This window comes from Notothenia rossii (assembly GCF_949606895.1).
Source record: "Notothenia rossii genome assembly, chromosome: 5".
Classification (NCBI taxonomy): Eukaryota; Metazoa; Chordata; class Actinopteri; order Perciformes; family Nototheniidae; genus Notothenia; species Notothenia rossii.
The window spans coordinates 69,499,331-69,515,734 of NC_136903.1; the positions used below are offsets into that span (position 1 = coordinate 69,499,331).

General features: G+C 39.9%; 1 protein-coding gene across 4 annotated transcripts in view; it reads right to left on the reverse strand.

The window, feature by feature from the left end:
* arhgap40 (Rho GTPase activating protein 40) overlaps positions 1-9,961 on the reverse strand; it is a 28,953-nt gene extending 18,992 nt beyond the window's left edge. The window contains exon 1 of one of the 4 annotated variants that reach the window (XM_079684844.1): positions 9,379-9,961. Coding sequence is in view for 1 of the 4 variants with exons in the window: in XM_079684843.1 (XP_079540969.1) it covers positions 3,046-3,119 (74 nt within the window). In the remaining 3 variants the exon portion in view is untranslated. Of the gene's footprint in view, positions 1-3,045; positions 3,285-6,449; positions 6,469-7,874; positions 8,114-9,378 lie in introns of those variants that run through there. The other 3 variants (XM_079684845.1, XM_079684847.1, XM_079684843.1) reach the window with 3 other exon arrangements.
* Between the last annotated feature and the right edge of the window lie 6,443 nt (positions 9,962-16,404).

Below are 16,404 nucleotides of genomic sequence, written 5' to 3' on the forward strand. Positions count from 1 at the left end.
ATGTCAAAATATAGCCAACATCTAAAAAATGTGTGAAACTTCACAGTATCCACCACATATCCGTTCTGAATGATGTGTTTATTTTACCACACAGTGTACCATCCATACATCTTCACTTTATTTGACCACATATACAACACCCAAGCTTCCACCAAACATTTATGAATTTGATCCTTCTGATACAGCTCCATCTCATCACACATACCTGTCTTTTTTCTTTCGGGAACAAGGTTTCACGCGCCTAATCTTCGCTGGGCTGAGGGCAGGACGGAGCCTGAAACGGTTCAACCTGGCGCGTGGAAACTGCATGGTGGACCCGAGACTGCTCACCAATACCTCCTCTCTGCCTCCCATATCAACAATGCTAAAGAAATCCATGAATTACAGTCCAGCACAAAAACCTAGCCTTATCCAGTCCTGTTGGTTAGCCACCATGTGAGTGCAGTGTAAATCTGATTGCTGCTCAAAGTTCTCTGTTCTGAGTGTGCTGTTGTAAGACTGCCCTGAGGCTTGGAGCTGTGTGGCGCGTGATTGTGAGCAGAGTGGAGCTGGATCAGGAATGCAGGAGGGAGTGACAACTCTCTGAACATCAACACTTCATTCACACCTGTCCCCTACCTCACCAGAGAGGACACACCCTGTGGGCCATCCAATCTGGTTCAAACTAGAAGGTTAGACACTTTTAAAAACTAGTCAAAACACTTTGGGCTGTAACAATAGGGCTGCACGATATATCGTGTCGTGAGGATAATCGTTTTTTTTTTTTATAGGACGTGCAATATTAAGTAGTTAAATGAACTCAAACACGTCATGTTACAGTTCTGTTGCTGCTTGCTACAAAAGGAAAAAGTACTTGAGTGAGTGACATGCAGGCCCTGCATGCACAGCAAACCACCAATCACAACCATTCTTGATCAGATCACAGCAGGATAACCATTACATTACATTACATTACATTACATTACATTACATTACATGTTACTTGTTAGACGCTTTTATCCAAAGCGACATACATTCAGTACTGTGGACAATCCCCACAGGAGCAATTTGGGGTGAAGTGTCTTGCCCAGGGACACAACGACATGCTGACTGCAGTGGGACTCAAACTTGCTACCCCCTGATTCGAAGTCAATCATACTTTCCACTGAGCCACAGCCTCCCTTAACCGAGCAAGCTCAGCTTGTTGCACTGATAACTTAAGATCCAGAAGTCCGTGATTAAAATCCTTCATCTGGTTAAATGTCGTAAAAAAAATACCAATTGTATAGCATTAAAGTTCAAGAAAGGATGGTTTGCGTACAAAAAAAACGGTCTTTTCTTCCATTCCTGTATTTTTTCATATCGCAATATATATCGCAGAGGGAAAAAATATCACACTGTCAGTTTTTTCCAATATCGTGCAGCCCTATGTAACAATGACACTTGTTCAGGTCCAGGTAAATGGTAAAAGGGTCATTGAGGTAAACCATCAAGCCTCCGGCTACATGAGTCAAAACTGACTATACCCTCTTGAATACCTGAGGCACTTCAGTGGCCTTTAATTAAAAGCTACACAACTCTACTTGAACCAATACACCAAGGGTTCTTTGTTCCTTGCTTTTCTATTGCTATTACAATTAACATGATTTTTCCTTTTGTAACTATATGGTTGTGTTGGCAACATCAAATGAAATGCCACATACTAGTGGTGACACGCTCATGAGGTAGTAGGCTGATTCAAATCATGCCTTATATGCAGAAGGTAGCTACATATTGCAACATCCATACCTATCCTAGTCCAACCTCATACCTGAGCTCTTACCAAAACAGTTGCGATAAATTATGTCAGGTACCTGAGTGCTGATGTGATGTCAGTGAATGAGCATGAAGCGAGAGAGCGAGAGTGCAACAGGTCGCAACCCCTCACCAAATCACTGGCTTATCATCTCTCTTATCATGCTGATGACTTATCAGCTGAGGATGTAGAAAGACAAAAGCAGATGCCTGGTAAGACAAAGATAAACACATTACAGTGGTTTGGAAACTCGGGTCACTTAAGAAAAACCTACAAGTTGACTATTTTCACACATTTCACCTCAACAGAGATGGATGCATTTTGAGAACACATTTCCTTAAAACATCAACAGAAACGTATGAGTTACAACAGTTACTTATACCTCTGCAGTTTGTTATACAACTCAGCTTTCTTTGTAAAAATGTATCTGAAGTAAAGGACTCCACAGATAAATAATATTCTAAACTCAAATGACCTCAAACTAAGTATGTCAGCAACTGCACTATGGAACACCCTCAGAGAACAAATGAAAAGGGGGAAAAGTCCCCTTGTTTTGCCTCAAGACGCAAGAGCAAAAGCAGCACTGTCATATTTCAAAGCCAGCTAAGAATACTCTTTACCATTCCAGTAAGTAATAAAGAAGCCACAAAACAACTCCTGAAAAGGCCACAGTGTTGGGATTGTTTCTTGTTGAATAGGCCTCACACTAATACAGAGAATCAACAGGAAACTATCCACTCTGAGAGAAGAATGAACAACATATCAAACCGCTGTCTTGTGTTTATTCTCAGCACTGTGGGAAACAACACAAAGTAATCCCAAACTAAAATACCCTGGATGAGAAACATGGTAATCCACCCGGGGAAAAAAGCAGCTCGTGTTAAAAGCAACACACTGTTTAATCCTCGGGGCTGAATTCCATGGCAAGCCTCTTAGCTTGCAGAGAATGCAACAGTTTGCTCACACAGCCTAGAGAAAGTGTTTCTTGACAAACCCTGTCACAGCATATGCAATCCGTCCATTACAGCAAATCCTCAACACAGAAAGAAAACCAAAGTGCCAAAAGAAACTAAGAGACGCAGCATAGATACTCAAAAGTATGCAACTGTTGCACTGGCCAGTAAAATAAAAAGCGAACCAATGCGTACAGTCATCAAAGAAAACTGTTAGGAAGTCCAGCTCCAAGTTTAGCTTAATAGTGGAGCTTAATCCATACATGAGTGAGCCCCTAGTCCCAGCATGCTACAGGGGCAGCAGAGGCCTGATCCTACCTGGCCTTGGCCCTCACGTTGGCTCTGCCCGAGAGCAGCAGCAGGGCCGCCGAGCCACTTCTCCCCCATGGCATCCTGCTGTTGTCCCCCCGATTTGCTGCACGCTGAAGGAAACAGCAGCTGCCTGCCCCTGGCAAGCTGTTTCCTTGTAAACTCTTCAATGCACAAACACATTAGAACAAGGACGGTATCACTGCTGCTGGTAGGTAGGCACGTCACTACATCGCATCCTGGGGCAGGAAAGGAGGTCTGCTTAAAGGGGTGGGGGGGCCGGGCAGGAGAGGAGCTGAGTGGTTGAATAGCTGACCGGGGCTGGGACACAGATCGAGGGAAGAGTCCGTCTCGATTGGGCAGAGGACACAACAGCTGCGTGCCTGACTGACTGGCCGGCTGTTTGGGTAAAGTAATCCTGGGTGACCATCGTTTCTACCATTGGGACAAAGGAACATTAAAAACATCCTTTGTGTTTGTGCAAACATCTTCACTTATTCGTTTACTGATTTACTGATTTGGTTGACCTCTGCTCTTTTGCCTTTATGGTTGTCATCTGATTTACTGTCACTAATTTACAGCACAGCTGAATTTCAGCTCTCACACTGTCCACAGGAGGTTTTAAAGGCAGCAGTGAAAAATAGTTGCTCTTGAACTTCGGATCAGGACTAAAAAAGGGAGGAACATAAGGAAGAGCAGGGCGGCCACAAACAACCCTCAAACAAGTGAAACAATAACAATGTTTGACACGGGTAAGAATCAAATTAGAAATCTTTTATGCATTTATATTCTGAACCCCCTACTGTAGGTAACAAAGTTAGGGCTAGTCTGAAACATCTTTAAAAAGCTAAAACATAATAAAATGATAGTATGTATACTGTGCAGATGATCTGGCTATTACATTTTTTAACCATTTTAACCCACTTTAAATTGCACCTCAAATCTTTCTGATATAATGCCATTTTTGTATCCTTTATTTAACTTTATTATTAAGAATGATTAAACTGACTTTGTCTTTGAAATGTGATCAACAAGAAAAGTGTCTTTAAGGTCTGATTGTCCTTCAGCTGCATTTATACAGAGGTGGGTTTGTGGACAAAAGGTAACTTGGTGCAGAGCTGAGCTAAGGCAGACGTTGGGTTTATCTTGACGTCATAATGGACCTGAAAGTGAGATTTAATTGAAAATCAATAAATCTGACTCATTGCAAGAGAGCCATTAGAGCTCTGCCCTAAGGATTGGAGTCTGCACCACAGAAGTATTGGGTAATGTTAAGATTATAAGAAATCTATATTGTGAGCTACTCAGTGGTTTCATTCTGATAATGAAACATTTTAGACTTTGTTCACAGAAAATGTTCTTAAAACCACTTGGAAGACAAGGAAAGAACACTTTTTAAATAAATGTTACCTTAAAGAAAACATTATTTTAGTAAGTATGTATAACAATTTACAATTTGTAAATGTCGTGATTTTAAAAAGGACCTATAGCTACTTTTTAAGACTCGCAGAAATACCAAGTTAATTGTAGATTTAGCAAAATATATCTACTGGAAACAAACATGATAACAATTCAGTGTTGTTATTTTCAGTTCAGAGACTCTAATGCTGTGCCCCTGGTCCACTTTCAATTCAATTCAATTCAATTTCAACTAATACTACACTTAATCAGTGAAGCCTCCTCACTACAATATTGAACAGTAAAACACAAACATACCTGCTTAATTGTATTTTTACAAACATTCACAAACAAATGAATCGCTAATTATCTGTTAAAGTACTTTTGATCAGCTCCTGGATGACGTTTTCTGCACAAAATGTTCTTCTATAAAACCGTTTCCATTGCACAAAAAAAAAATCGATCCAGTTGTGTAGTTTATGACTAGTGATAAATCAATAAACGTTTTCATTTTCACAGGCCCCTCTGTGTTGTACAGTTGATCAGTATAGTCTGTCTGCTTTCTAGCAGATTTCCAAGTCACGTTTTACACTCAGTATCTCTCTAACCAGATCAACACAGATTAGGAAGACCACAGGGATCCCTCTTAGGATCTGGCCTTCCTTACTAGCTTTCTCTCTACACACAATCATGTATCCCCCACTACTCTTTGACACTTCCTAAAAACAATGAATAGTCTCTCTCTTCATTCTCACCTTGATTTAGGTCCAGCAACATAAACAAATCGGCTCTCCTGTTACTTCCCTCTTGCCACATCCTTCCTCAAACATTTCTTTCCTTTCTGTTGAATCATATCTGACTGTTGTTTTCTGGTAAGTCAAGCCCTTTCTTGCCTCTGTGACCTTGGCTCACGGATAATGCCCAAAGGAGAAAAGAGAGTGGAGAACGTGATGCAGTATCAACCTATGACCCGACAGATGGCATGTGACAGCCAGCTCAGCCCCATGGCCAGCTCATCCACCTCTTCACAAGTAGAGCAACAGAGAGTGAAGGGGAGGGGGAAAGTGGAGTGGAATACAGGAGAAGGAGAAGTGAGTGCACATGCTGTAGGAATAAGCAGGAGAGAAGGAAGATGTGACAAAAAACCCTTCGCCATGTTTTATTGCATTAGGACTGTTGGCCTAAGCTAAATGTTTCATATGTAAATACAAGGAGGGAAAACGTGTCCCAGTCTGAGCCGGACTCATTCACACTTCCAGATGGTTTGACTAACAAGCTACTGCTGAGACGGAGCCAGAATGATGGAGCCTGACACTCACCACTCACAGAATTAAAAACACGGCTGCCTGCCAGCTTGCTCAGTATGCATGTACAGCTAACAGAATAATGAAAGAGGAGAATGGAAATATGTCATATAAAAAGCAGAAGTTCATTTAATAGAGCTGATGCACGATCATTTTTAATCCAATGACCACACTCTCCCTCACAAACCAAGGACAATATGTCAAAAGCATCTCATACACAGTCAGGATTTTTGCTGTATCGACCTGGGTGTTTCCGCTCATTATTATTTATGGCTGCAAAGTTTGGCACATTTATTCATCTGGGCGGTGTAGCAGAACTTGTTCTGAAAGCACAGACGGGAAGTGCAATGGAGAAGCTTCAATGATATGGTCCTAAAAACATACCAATGCAACATTCAAAATATGTCACTGGGCAAAGGGTAAAATAACTTGACAGTGATTTGCAGTTAACATGTGTGTCACTAGTGTTTTCTATTTGTTCTTGTTGAGTTTTTTGATTTGTGTGAGCTAAGTCTATAAATCAGCCTGTTACTAAATAAGCTCATTACTGTGAAACATTTTAATTAGATTGTGCGAGACTATTATAACATTCAAGTTATCAAACGTAACATTTGACTGAAACATCCACACAAACACACCTTCTGTATTTCAGAATTATTTAATGTACGGAAGATATACTGGCCTGGTGAGTTTAGAAAAGATAATAACCACCTTTGGTCGGATGGCAGCAGCTGATAATCTATAAACAGACAATGTGACATACAACTATTCAACTATTCAGTAAATCACAGTCATGTCTTTTTTGACAGAATCAGTACGTTATGATTATGTCATTGACTGACAATGAAAAGCAATAAAACAGGCAATGAGGATGTTGTCCATAAAAGGAGCTATAAATGGACGACTGATTTACATTTGCATACTCTTCAAAATGATGGAAGATTACTGAAACATGATCTGTAGAATGTAACACAACTTTGCTGACCACATCGCTTCTCTACCTCGAGTTATTTTATCTTTGACATATTCATTATTACACTGAACAAAAATATAAACGCAACACTTTTGTTTTTGCTCCCATTTCTCATGAGATGAACTCAAAGATCTAAAACATTTTCTACTTACACAAAATAACCATTTCTCTCAAATATTGTTCAGAAATCGGAAAAAATCTGTGATAGTGACCACTTCTCCTTTGCAGAGATAATCCATCCCACCTCACAGGTGTGGCATATCAAGATGCTGATTAGACAGCATGATTATTGCAAAGGTGTGCCTTAGGCTGGCCACAATAAAAGACCACTCTAAAATGTTCAGTTTTGTCACATAGCACAATGCCACAGATGTCGCAAGTTTTGAGGGAGCGTGCAATTGGCATGCTGACAGCAAGAATGTCCACCAGAGCTGTTGCCCGTGAATTGAATGTTCATTTCTCTACCATAAGCCATCTCCAAAGGCGTTTCAGAGAATTTGGCAGTACATCCAACCGGCCTCACAACCGCAGACGACGTGTAACCACACCAGCCCAGGACCTCCACATCCAGCATGTTCACCTCCAAGATCGTCTGAGACCAGCCACTCGGACAGCTACTGCAACAATCAGTTTGCATAACCAAATAATTTCTGCACAAACTGTCAGAAATCGTCTCAGGGAAGCTCATCTGCATGCTCGTCGTCCTCATCGGGGTCTCGACCTGACTCCAGTTCGTCGTTGTATACGACTTGAGTGGGCAAATGCTCACATTCGATGGCATCTGGCCCGTTGGAGAGGTGTTCTCTTCACGGATGAATCCCGGTTTTCACTGTTCAGGGCAGATGGCAGACAGCGTGTGTGGCGTCGTGTGGGTGAGCGGTTTTCTGATTTCAATGTTGTGAATCGAGTGGCCCATGGTGGTGGTGGGGTTTTGGTATGGGCAGGCGTATGTTATGGACGACGAACACAGGTGCATTTTATTGATGGCATTGTGAATGCACAGAGATACCGTGACGAGATGCTGAGGCCCATTGTTGTGCCATTCATCCACGACCATCACCTCATGTTGCAGCATGATAATGCACGGCCCCATGTTGCAAGGATCTGTACACAATTCCTGGAAGCTGAAAACATCCCAGTTCTTGCATGGCCAGCATACTCACCGGACATGTCACCCATTGAGCATGTTTGAGATGCTCTGGATCGGCGTATACGACAGCGTGTTCCAGTTCCTGCCAATATCCAGCAACTTCGCACAGCCATTGAAGAGGAGTGGACCAACATTCCACAGGCCACAATCAACAACCTGATCAACTCTATGCAAAGGAGATGTGTTGCACTGCGTGAGGCAAATGGTGGTCACACCAGATACTGACTGGTTTTCGGACCCCCCCAGACCCCCCCAGACCCCCCCAATAAAGCAAAACTGCACGTTTGAGAGTGGCCTTTTATTGTGGCCAGCCTAAGGCACACCTGTGCAATAATCATGCTGTCTAATCAGCATCTTGATATGCCACACCTGTGAGGTGGGATTGATTATCTCGGCAAAGGAGAAGTGCTCACTATCACAGATTTTTTCCGATTTCTGAACAATATTTGAGAGAAATGGTTATTTTGTGTAGATAGAAAATGTTTTAGATCTCTGAGTTCATCTCATGAAAAATGGGAGCAAAAATAAAAGTGTTTCATTTATATTTTTGTTGTGTATATGTATATATATATATATATATATATATATATATATATATATATGTGTGAGTCCACAGTTTGACAGACTTGGACTTTTGCCTTTCCTCCTAAGGTAATATAGCCTTTTATTATCATAACAACATGTGGTGTTCTAATTGACCTTAAACACTCCTTTGGCTGTGTGTTTTGTCAGAATTAGAATACCTTTATTCGTCCCACAGAGGGGACATGGACACTATAGCCTACTGACAGTGAGATGAAAAAAATTCAAAGTCAAACTATTGATATAATCATTTTAAAAAGCAGCCATCTTACAGAGTATGTCATCATGAATTAAAAAGATGCTGTGCGAGGTAAAGAGCCATACCAATACTTCAGCTTATTGCAGATAAAGCCTTTTAGTATTGGCATACCAAACGATAAGTAACAACAATAACAAATGCTAAAGGTATTGTATGTGTGAGGTAAACAGTGGTTGCTTCACAGTGTGCCTATCAGAGTGCATTGCAAATGTAAAACGGTTTGCGTATGTCTTGTGAAAAAAGGTTGTTAAACATGGCCTATGTTATCACTGTTTTTAAACTCCCATAGTGTAGGGGCTGGTAAAACAATCATAAACGCATCATTATACAGTCATACACTGCAATAAAGTCTACGCAAACACTTGCTTTGAGCTGTATTTCTGTCAGTGCAGTAGACAATAACACTGCTGCTGAACACATGCAGGAAGAGAAAACACGCCCGTAGCAACAGAGACCCATAGCAACCATTAACGCTTCCAGACGAAGAACAGAAACACAAAGCCAAAGGCAAAACACACGTGGTGTGTATTTTACTTCCGTTTGTAACGCTCACAACCTTTTGTAAAAAAAATAACATCAGTGTTTTTTTAGGACAGAAGTCGTGCTTTTTGGAAAAGTGAAGGTTAGCTAGCTAACGGGAAACAAAGAAATGCACCACCGGAACCAGTTTACTTACCTGGGAGAACACCGTAGACGTGAGGAGGCACGACTGAGCGTGACAGAAGCCTTTTTCCATTTAATGCTAGCACAATAATGTTGTGCCTTGTTGTAAAAGGCGGTAACAAACAGATGGTAGGACCAGAGAAAAGCTCTCCTTCAGAGATGAGACGGGAGAGGCTGCTCTCCTCCGCTGACCACCGGACACATTATCCTCCGCACCTTGCTTGCGGGTGACGTCACCACGCTACTCATCATACAACAACATATCTCCTGGCAAAGCCTGCTGGAAAATGGCCACATTAATGCACATCAGGGAATAGTGCATCAACAGAAATCACCGGATCCAAATAATGGGTATTTGAACTCTTGTCATTCATGAAATTAAATAATAAAGTCTTCAGTTGAACTCCCTTTTGTGTAGCCTACTTTTCTGAAGGCTTGTCATGTGTCACTTTGAATGTGACCTGTAGGTTTTTACATAATGTATCTCCTCATTAATGCATTTTCTTTCTTCTTTTGATGATTGCAAGTTAACTTACCTTGTATTTGTTGTGATTTTTCTATACTTTTCCAATAATGCCCTGTTCGGAGGTGGGTGACTAGGCCCGGGCTAAGATGTTGAAGAATATGTGAGTAATATGCAATCATTCAAAATGCTATTTATTTTTTGTGCACATGTTCAATTTTACATTTGACCTCAAATAAAAATAAATATTGAAAAAGCATCATCCCAACTGACTCACACTAATGATCTAAAAAACATTGTTAACAATACCAAAACTGGTTGAACATATTCTTATGATCAAGCGGTTCCAAAAAATGGAACCTACATTAATTGGAGATTAAATAAACATGCAGTCTTAGATAAAAAATAACATATTTAAGGAATCGTTTTTAGAGTAATTGATAAACTGCACAATGTGGATAGGTCCCTGGACACAAGAGCAACTGTCACACATTTGAAATATAAATAACATTGGCATCTGAATAATAACAGCACAATGTGTAAAATCTTCTTTGAAATGCAGCCAATTTTCTAATTTTTGGTAAGTACACCTTTTGCTAAAAATCTTTCATCAGACTGTTTCTTCCAAGGTGAATAACTCTCCAATCCCACATTAAACAATGTTTCAACTATTTAAAAACGCACATGCCCATGCAAGGCCCCAGCTGACTGAAGTTTAGATTACAGCTTCCTTAAACACAGTAGCAGCTGTGTGAATGCAACATTGTTGGTTATTTTTAGCCTTGCTAGCAGCAGGGCTCAAGGGATGGCAAAGACAGCCGCTCAGTTGGTCCACCATTGGTCTGAACCTAAATATCCCCACACCTGCGGGAAACATTAAGATGCAATCTTTTACAGACATTCACGTTCCCAAGAGGATGAAGCCTAATAGCTTTGGCGAACCTTCTGACACTTCCTTTAGCTCCACAAGCAGGTCCAACTGTTCACTTATCCTTTTGAAATATCTGAAAATCTATCCGATTTATTGACACAAATATGTGTGTCTGCTTGGATAGCCATGAAATTGGTACAGAGGTTCATATTCCCCTCAGGTTGACTACTTACTTTGATAATCCACCACCTTTCCAAAACCATGAGTACTAATACTTGTAAGAATAATCACATTCTTTCAGCCTTAACCTGCGCTTTGAATGTTAAAAGTACGACGTGTCAGCATTTAGCTCAGATTGCTTGAGTACAGTCTCTCCGAGCGACTCTTAGTCTTGTTTAACTACGGTGGAGGAAATCATCATATTTTGAATCTCTTTAAACAACTAATGGAGCTCAATTGCATTTAAGATATGCTTGCAACATTCCCTTGCACAATTTAATTTGATTTCTGTTTCTTCTCGCACTATTTCTTAGTTTTTTAAATGCTTTATTGTTTTATGTCTTATATATATTTATGTGGCATTGTTGGATGGGTCTAGGACTTAAGATTGTCATTGCTGTAAAGCCTTTGAATCTTGAATTTGAATATTAACATGAGTTGTGCCAATATTAAATCAACGAGCAACACATCACATTAACTTCTTCCTTCTAACAGCTCTCTCTACACTCCTAGAAATGAATCACTCACACTGTCGACACATCACTGCAGCAGGGTATATTTATTTGCAGATATCTCATGCCTAACACACTTTAGACGCGGCCCACTCCACCCCTGCAGTTTGTCTAGTTGCAGCTTTGAGGTGGAAAGATCATTCCTCCTGGACAGATACATTCTCTCTGGCATCCTGTTTTTGTTTTCATTGTCCTCTCAGCTTTCTTGCAGTTCAATTCAGGCGTGTATGGATAAATGTGGGCGAGAGAGAGAATGTGAGGAGGAAACACACGCAGACAGAATGAGACAGAAAAAACAAACGACAGAGAGACACAGCGATAGAGAGCTCAGAGGGCCCGTACAGCAGCCCACTCTCTTCCTGCCATTGTTTCCTCTCAGGGACCCACATGAGGCTCGGCTACGCCTCCTGGACATCAGCTCGCTCCCCCTCCTCCTACGGCTGCTCTGCGTTTCCATGGAGACCGAGAAATTATGCCTGCAGATGATTGCCTCCCCTGCTGAAAGGCTTTCATGGAGGCAATAATACAGCACACCCTTGAAGTATGATGGTTGAAGGAGTAACATGGAGACAGATCATGTGTGTTGATATAATATACCTGATTGAGGATAGGGTCCCACAGTGTAATAATGTTAGGCTGATGCATTCATTTGTGCACCAGTCAATTTCAAAATTAAATATGGAGATTTATCCCACAAGTCTCTTTAGAATATTGTGATTGTAATGTGTTAAATGTCTGTCTCCTTGTTTCCTGTCTTTATCATTTTCCCTTGTTCATATTGTAAATACAGCTGCTGTGATGAAACTAATTGAACTGAAAATAAAGTATCATTGTATCTTATCGTATCATATGGTAACATTATTTCCTATGTATAGATATGTTGTTTCGCATGTCTTTGTATGGTTTTACATTTAGCAATTGTCCAATAAAAAACATGCACATTCAAGAGGAAACTTTTCAGAGGAAACTGCTGACCTGCAGGAAGAGGGAATGATTGATTCACCATTGAGGCCTTTTGTATTATAAGTCACTTTAGGGAAAGTATTACTTTTCTACAAAGGCATGTGGTTAGGTGAAATGCGGTCAAGTATCATTTATCCACTTGTCAGTGCCCTTAGGAGGTAGAAGAAATATTTCAAATTCTTACTAAAACTGCACTGTCAGAGTCTGTACTCAATCTTAAACCTAAGAGATCTCCCACAGAAGCTTTGCTGCAGAGTCAGACCGCAGTGAGCCTCCACGGAGAGTGAATTACCCCTTTTCTGTTAATGTTGGTGGGTGTTTTGAGAGTTGGAAACATTGTGTTTCATTTTTGCACACACTGAAATACAAACAGCAACTTGTGTAACTTAACTGCCAGAGGAATTGGTTCCGATCTATTCATGGATTTGAGGCCTTCACAGTCACTGGCACAATGTGCAGCGAAGAGAAGAAAGAGGCAATACAAGAACATATATAATATAATGATGCTGTCCATATACAAGAGGGAATTTTTTGTGAAATAGGAAATTGAAATAAATCCTACTGATCTCAGTGATCGACAGATTTTTCATGTAGCGCCACCATGAGGTGCATTTTTGTGACTTGGACTGATCTCAACCAATATACTGTAGGATTGAGGGTTTCAGACATTTATGTCCCCCTTGGGATAAACTGTAATAACTCAGTTCCTCTCACTTTTCTGCTAGCACCATAATCATCAAATCAACATTTTAGTTATGACAACATTTCTTCAAAATAAGTGACATTCTCATCTGTTGCGTTTGGTGTTCAGTTATCACTTTCAAATATTAGGATGTTGACATTAGCAGTAAGCTCAAAGTACCACTTTATCGAAGCACAGCCTCACAAAGCTATTAGACCTTTTTTCTTGTTAGTGTTTTTGCTTCAGACATCAGATAATAGTCTGAACCCATCATTGAGCCTTTAATTCCTTCAGTTTATTAGAAAACCATGAAGGAGGAGGCTAAATGTGCAAAAAATGTGAACGTGTGAGTTCCTTCATTTGTCACAGCTCCAACCATTTTAAATGTTTTGCACATGCATTGTTTCAATGTCTTGGCACTTACATGCATATTTCCACCTCCATGTGGGAGCATGAATGCAAGACTTCACAACAGGCTTGACAAGTAATTGATTGAAATCCTATCTGAAGCGAGGAACCCTATCTGTGCTCATGATCAGGTTAGTCTCCTTAAGCATAAGCTCCGTCGAGCCATTCCACACACTAATGCTTCCGGTTGATACCTAGTGGAGGCAAGAGAGAAAAAATAAACAATCTATGCACTGATGAAAAAAAATGTTTGACGCTTTAGTTGTTTGTTTTTAACATTGTCTCACACACTGACATATACTGAACGTTATATTAATGTTGATTTATAAATTCTTAGGCCCTCTGCTGCTGCACTGTTGAAAGGGCCACACATCTGCTGTGTTTCTCAGTCTCATGTCACAGCAGCACCTGAAACCTGCCCCACTCATGTTGTCTGAAGGATTATGTGATTAAATGTGTGGGTTTGTTTCTGTGAAAAGACTGACTCAACACTTTGCGGAATTCTCTCACGAGTACACAGTATATCAGCATTTTTATGAGCTTGTGGTGTGTCATATATTATTATTGCACATAATCGGGTATCAAAAATGCACATTGTGTCTTATCTGAATACCATTTCTATTTGCAAAAGCAGTGCAGTTAAATCTTACCAACCAGCTCAAAATAGAAAGAAATGTACGTTTATAAATATATATCACTGTCTCTTTTATTGACAATTAGATGCATATTGACATGCATGTTTACCATGTATTACATTAAGGTGTATTCTGTCACTGCTACCACAACTTCTTTTATTTACTGTTTTCTTTGCTGCTTTAAATGTACAAAGAGTTTTAAGTGGGGTGATTACACAAAGTCTCAGACAATGGACGTTATTCAAGCATGGCTAAAATCGCTTGCTATATTTAACCACATTCATTCACGGTAATATCCTGCTTTGGGATTAACCCTGATTTGAGCTGGCCAACAAAGTGTTCATGGTGGGACGTGAGCACGAGTTGTGATGACGTTTAAATAGGGAATTAGATGATGTGATGTGGGGAAAGAACAAAGAAGTAGTTTGCTGTCATAGCAAAATTATATAAGATAATAATAATAAATAAATAATAAAATATGATTGTCCACCATCCCGGGACTTTCGTTTTCTCACCACTCTCATGGATAAACAAAATATTTTAAATGTTTTATTTCATAACTTCAAATAATTGATCAATAAAATGCATCAATAGTTCAGTAAGGATAGGCAGAAACACTATGCAACCAGAACCAAATAATCACCCCATAGTATGTTGCATGTTTAACTCCTTTTTATACTGTTATATTTCACTTCACCGCAGCGCATAAGAAATGCCTAAGATGAAAATAATACATTTTATAAATTTGGCTGCACTTGCGTATTTGTATTAAAATTGACATTAAAAAAGCAATAATGTTAGATCCAGAAGAACAACAGGAACACATATGCAACATTGTAAGTAACCATTTGCATACTATTCTTCTTTGATATGTATATTCCGTAGATTTATTTAGGGCCATCAGCAAAACCACTGAAGTGCAGGTGAACACAGTGCTGCAGTTACACATTCTTCTTTCTTATTCAGCAGTTTTGAATGGCTGTTGTTTAGTTGCTGAGGTAAGTAGAAACTTTAGACTATGAGGGCAGTTCTGTGATACCCTCAATGCCCCTGTGTTTATGTGCTGAGGGACTGTAGTATAACACCACACCAGCGCCCTCTGTGTCGTAATGTGTTACTACAGAAGAGTCATCACATAAACACCCTGTAGTCCTTATGACATCAAACAAATCATACAAGACATAATGAACCCAAGATTATAGGAAACCATGTAAAATTGGATAACATTTTTAACTTAAATATTGTTTAACTTACTGTCTTTAGATTGTTTAAGTGTTGTTTGAAATACTGTATTTATTCATATGTAATATACTAATGAGGCCACTAGAGAGAGCTCTAATCTTTCTGTGAGCAAAGCTCTAGGGGAGGGTAAAGGGAAATACAGTTGAATGACATAACTTTGTCATTACAATTTACTCATTACAATTCCCATTTTCTACAAAAACCTGTATCTGTATTAACTATCGCCATCCAATCTAGATAGATAGAATAGAGAATTTCTTGAAATATCCTGAAGAGATTAAAGTGTTCAACACATTTTACTTCACTTGTATTTAAGATGAACATAATCATGGGAGAGAGAGACGGGCAAATGCAACAAACGTCCACAGGACAGAATCAATTCACGAGGCTGCACATTTATGGATCAGTTACCAGGTCATTTAAATAGATTTTGATTGAAAGTTTGCTCATTACTTGTTTCAAGTGCAGTTGTATACACTCTTGAGGCTTAATCAGTGATTGAAAAAAGCCAGACTCATTTGTAAAGTGGTTGTTTTTTTTTATCTTCCTAAAGGCATTTGACTGCAAACACATATTTAGGATGCAGATGTCCTGCAGGAGCGAGGGACGGTTACAACAGATGGAGGCCTTTTGTATTATCTCGGAGTCACTGCCTTGCTTTAGGGAAAGTATTACTTTTATACAAAGGAATTTGGTCAGGTGAACTGCTGTCAAGTATCCTTCATTCACATGTCAGTGGTCTATCAGAGTTATAAGAAATATTTCAAAGCCTTACTAAAACTGCACTGATTGCCTGTACTGTCTGTACTCAATCCTAAACCTCAGAGATCTCCCACAGAAGCTTTGCTGCAGAGTCAGACAAGACAGCAAGCCTCCAGCAGAGTGAATTACCTCTTTTCTGTTAATGTTGGTGGGTGTTTTGAGAGTTGGAAACATTCTGTGTCATTTTTGCACACACTGAAATACAAACAGCAACTTTTGTACCGTGATTGCCAGAGGAATGAAGAGTTCTCCTGATCTATTCATGGATTTAAGGCCTTCACA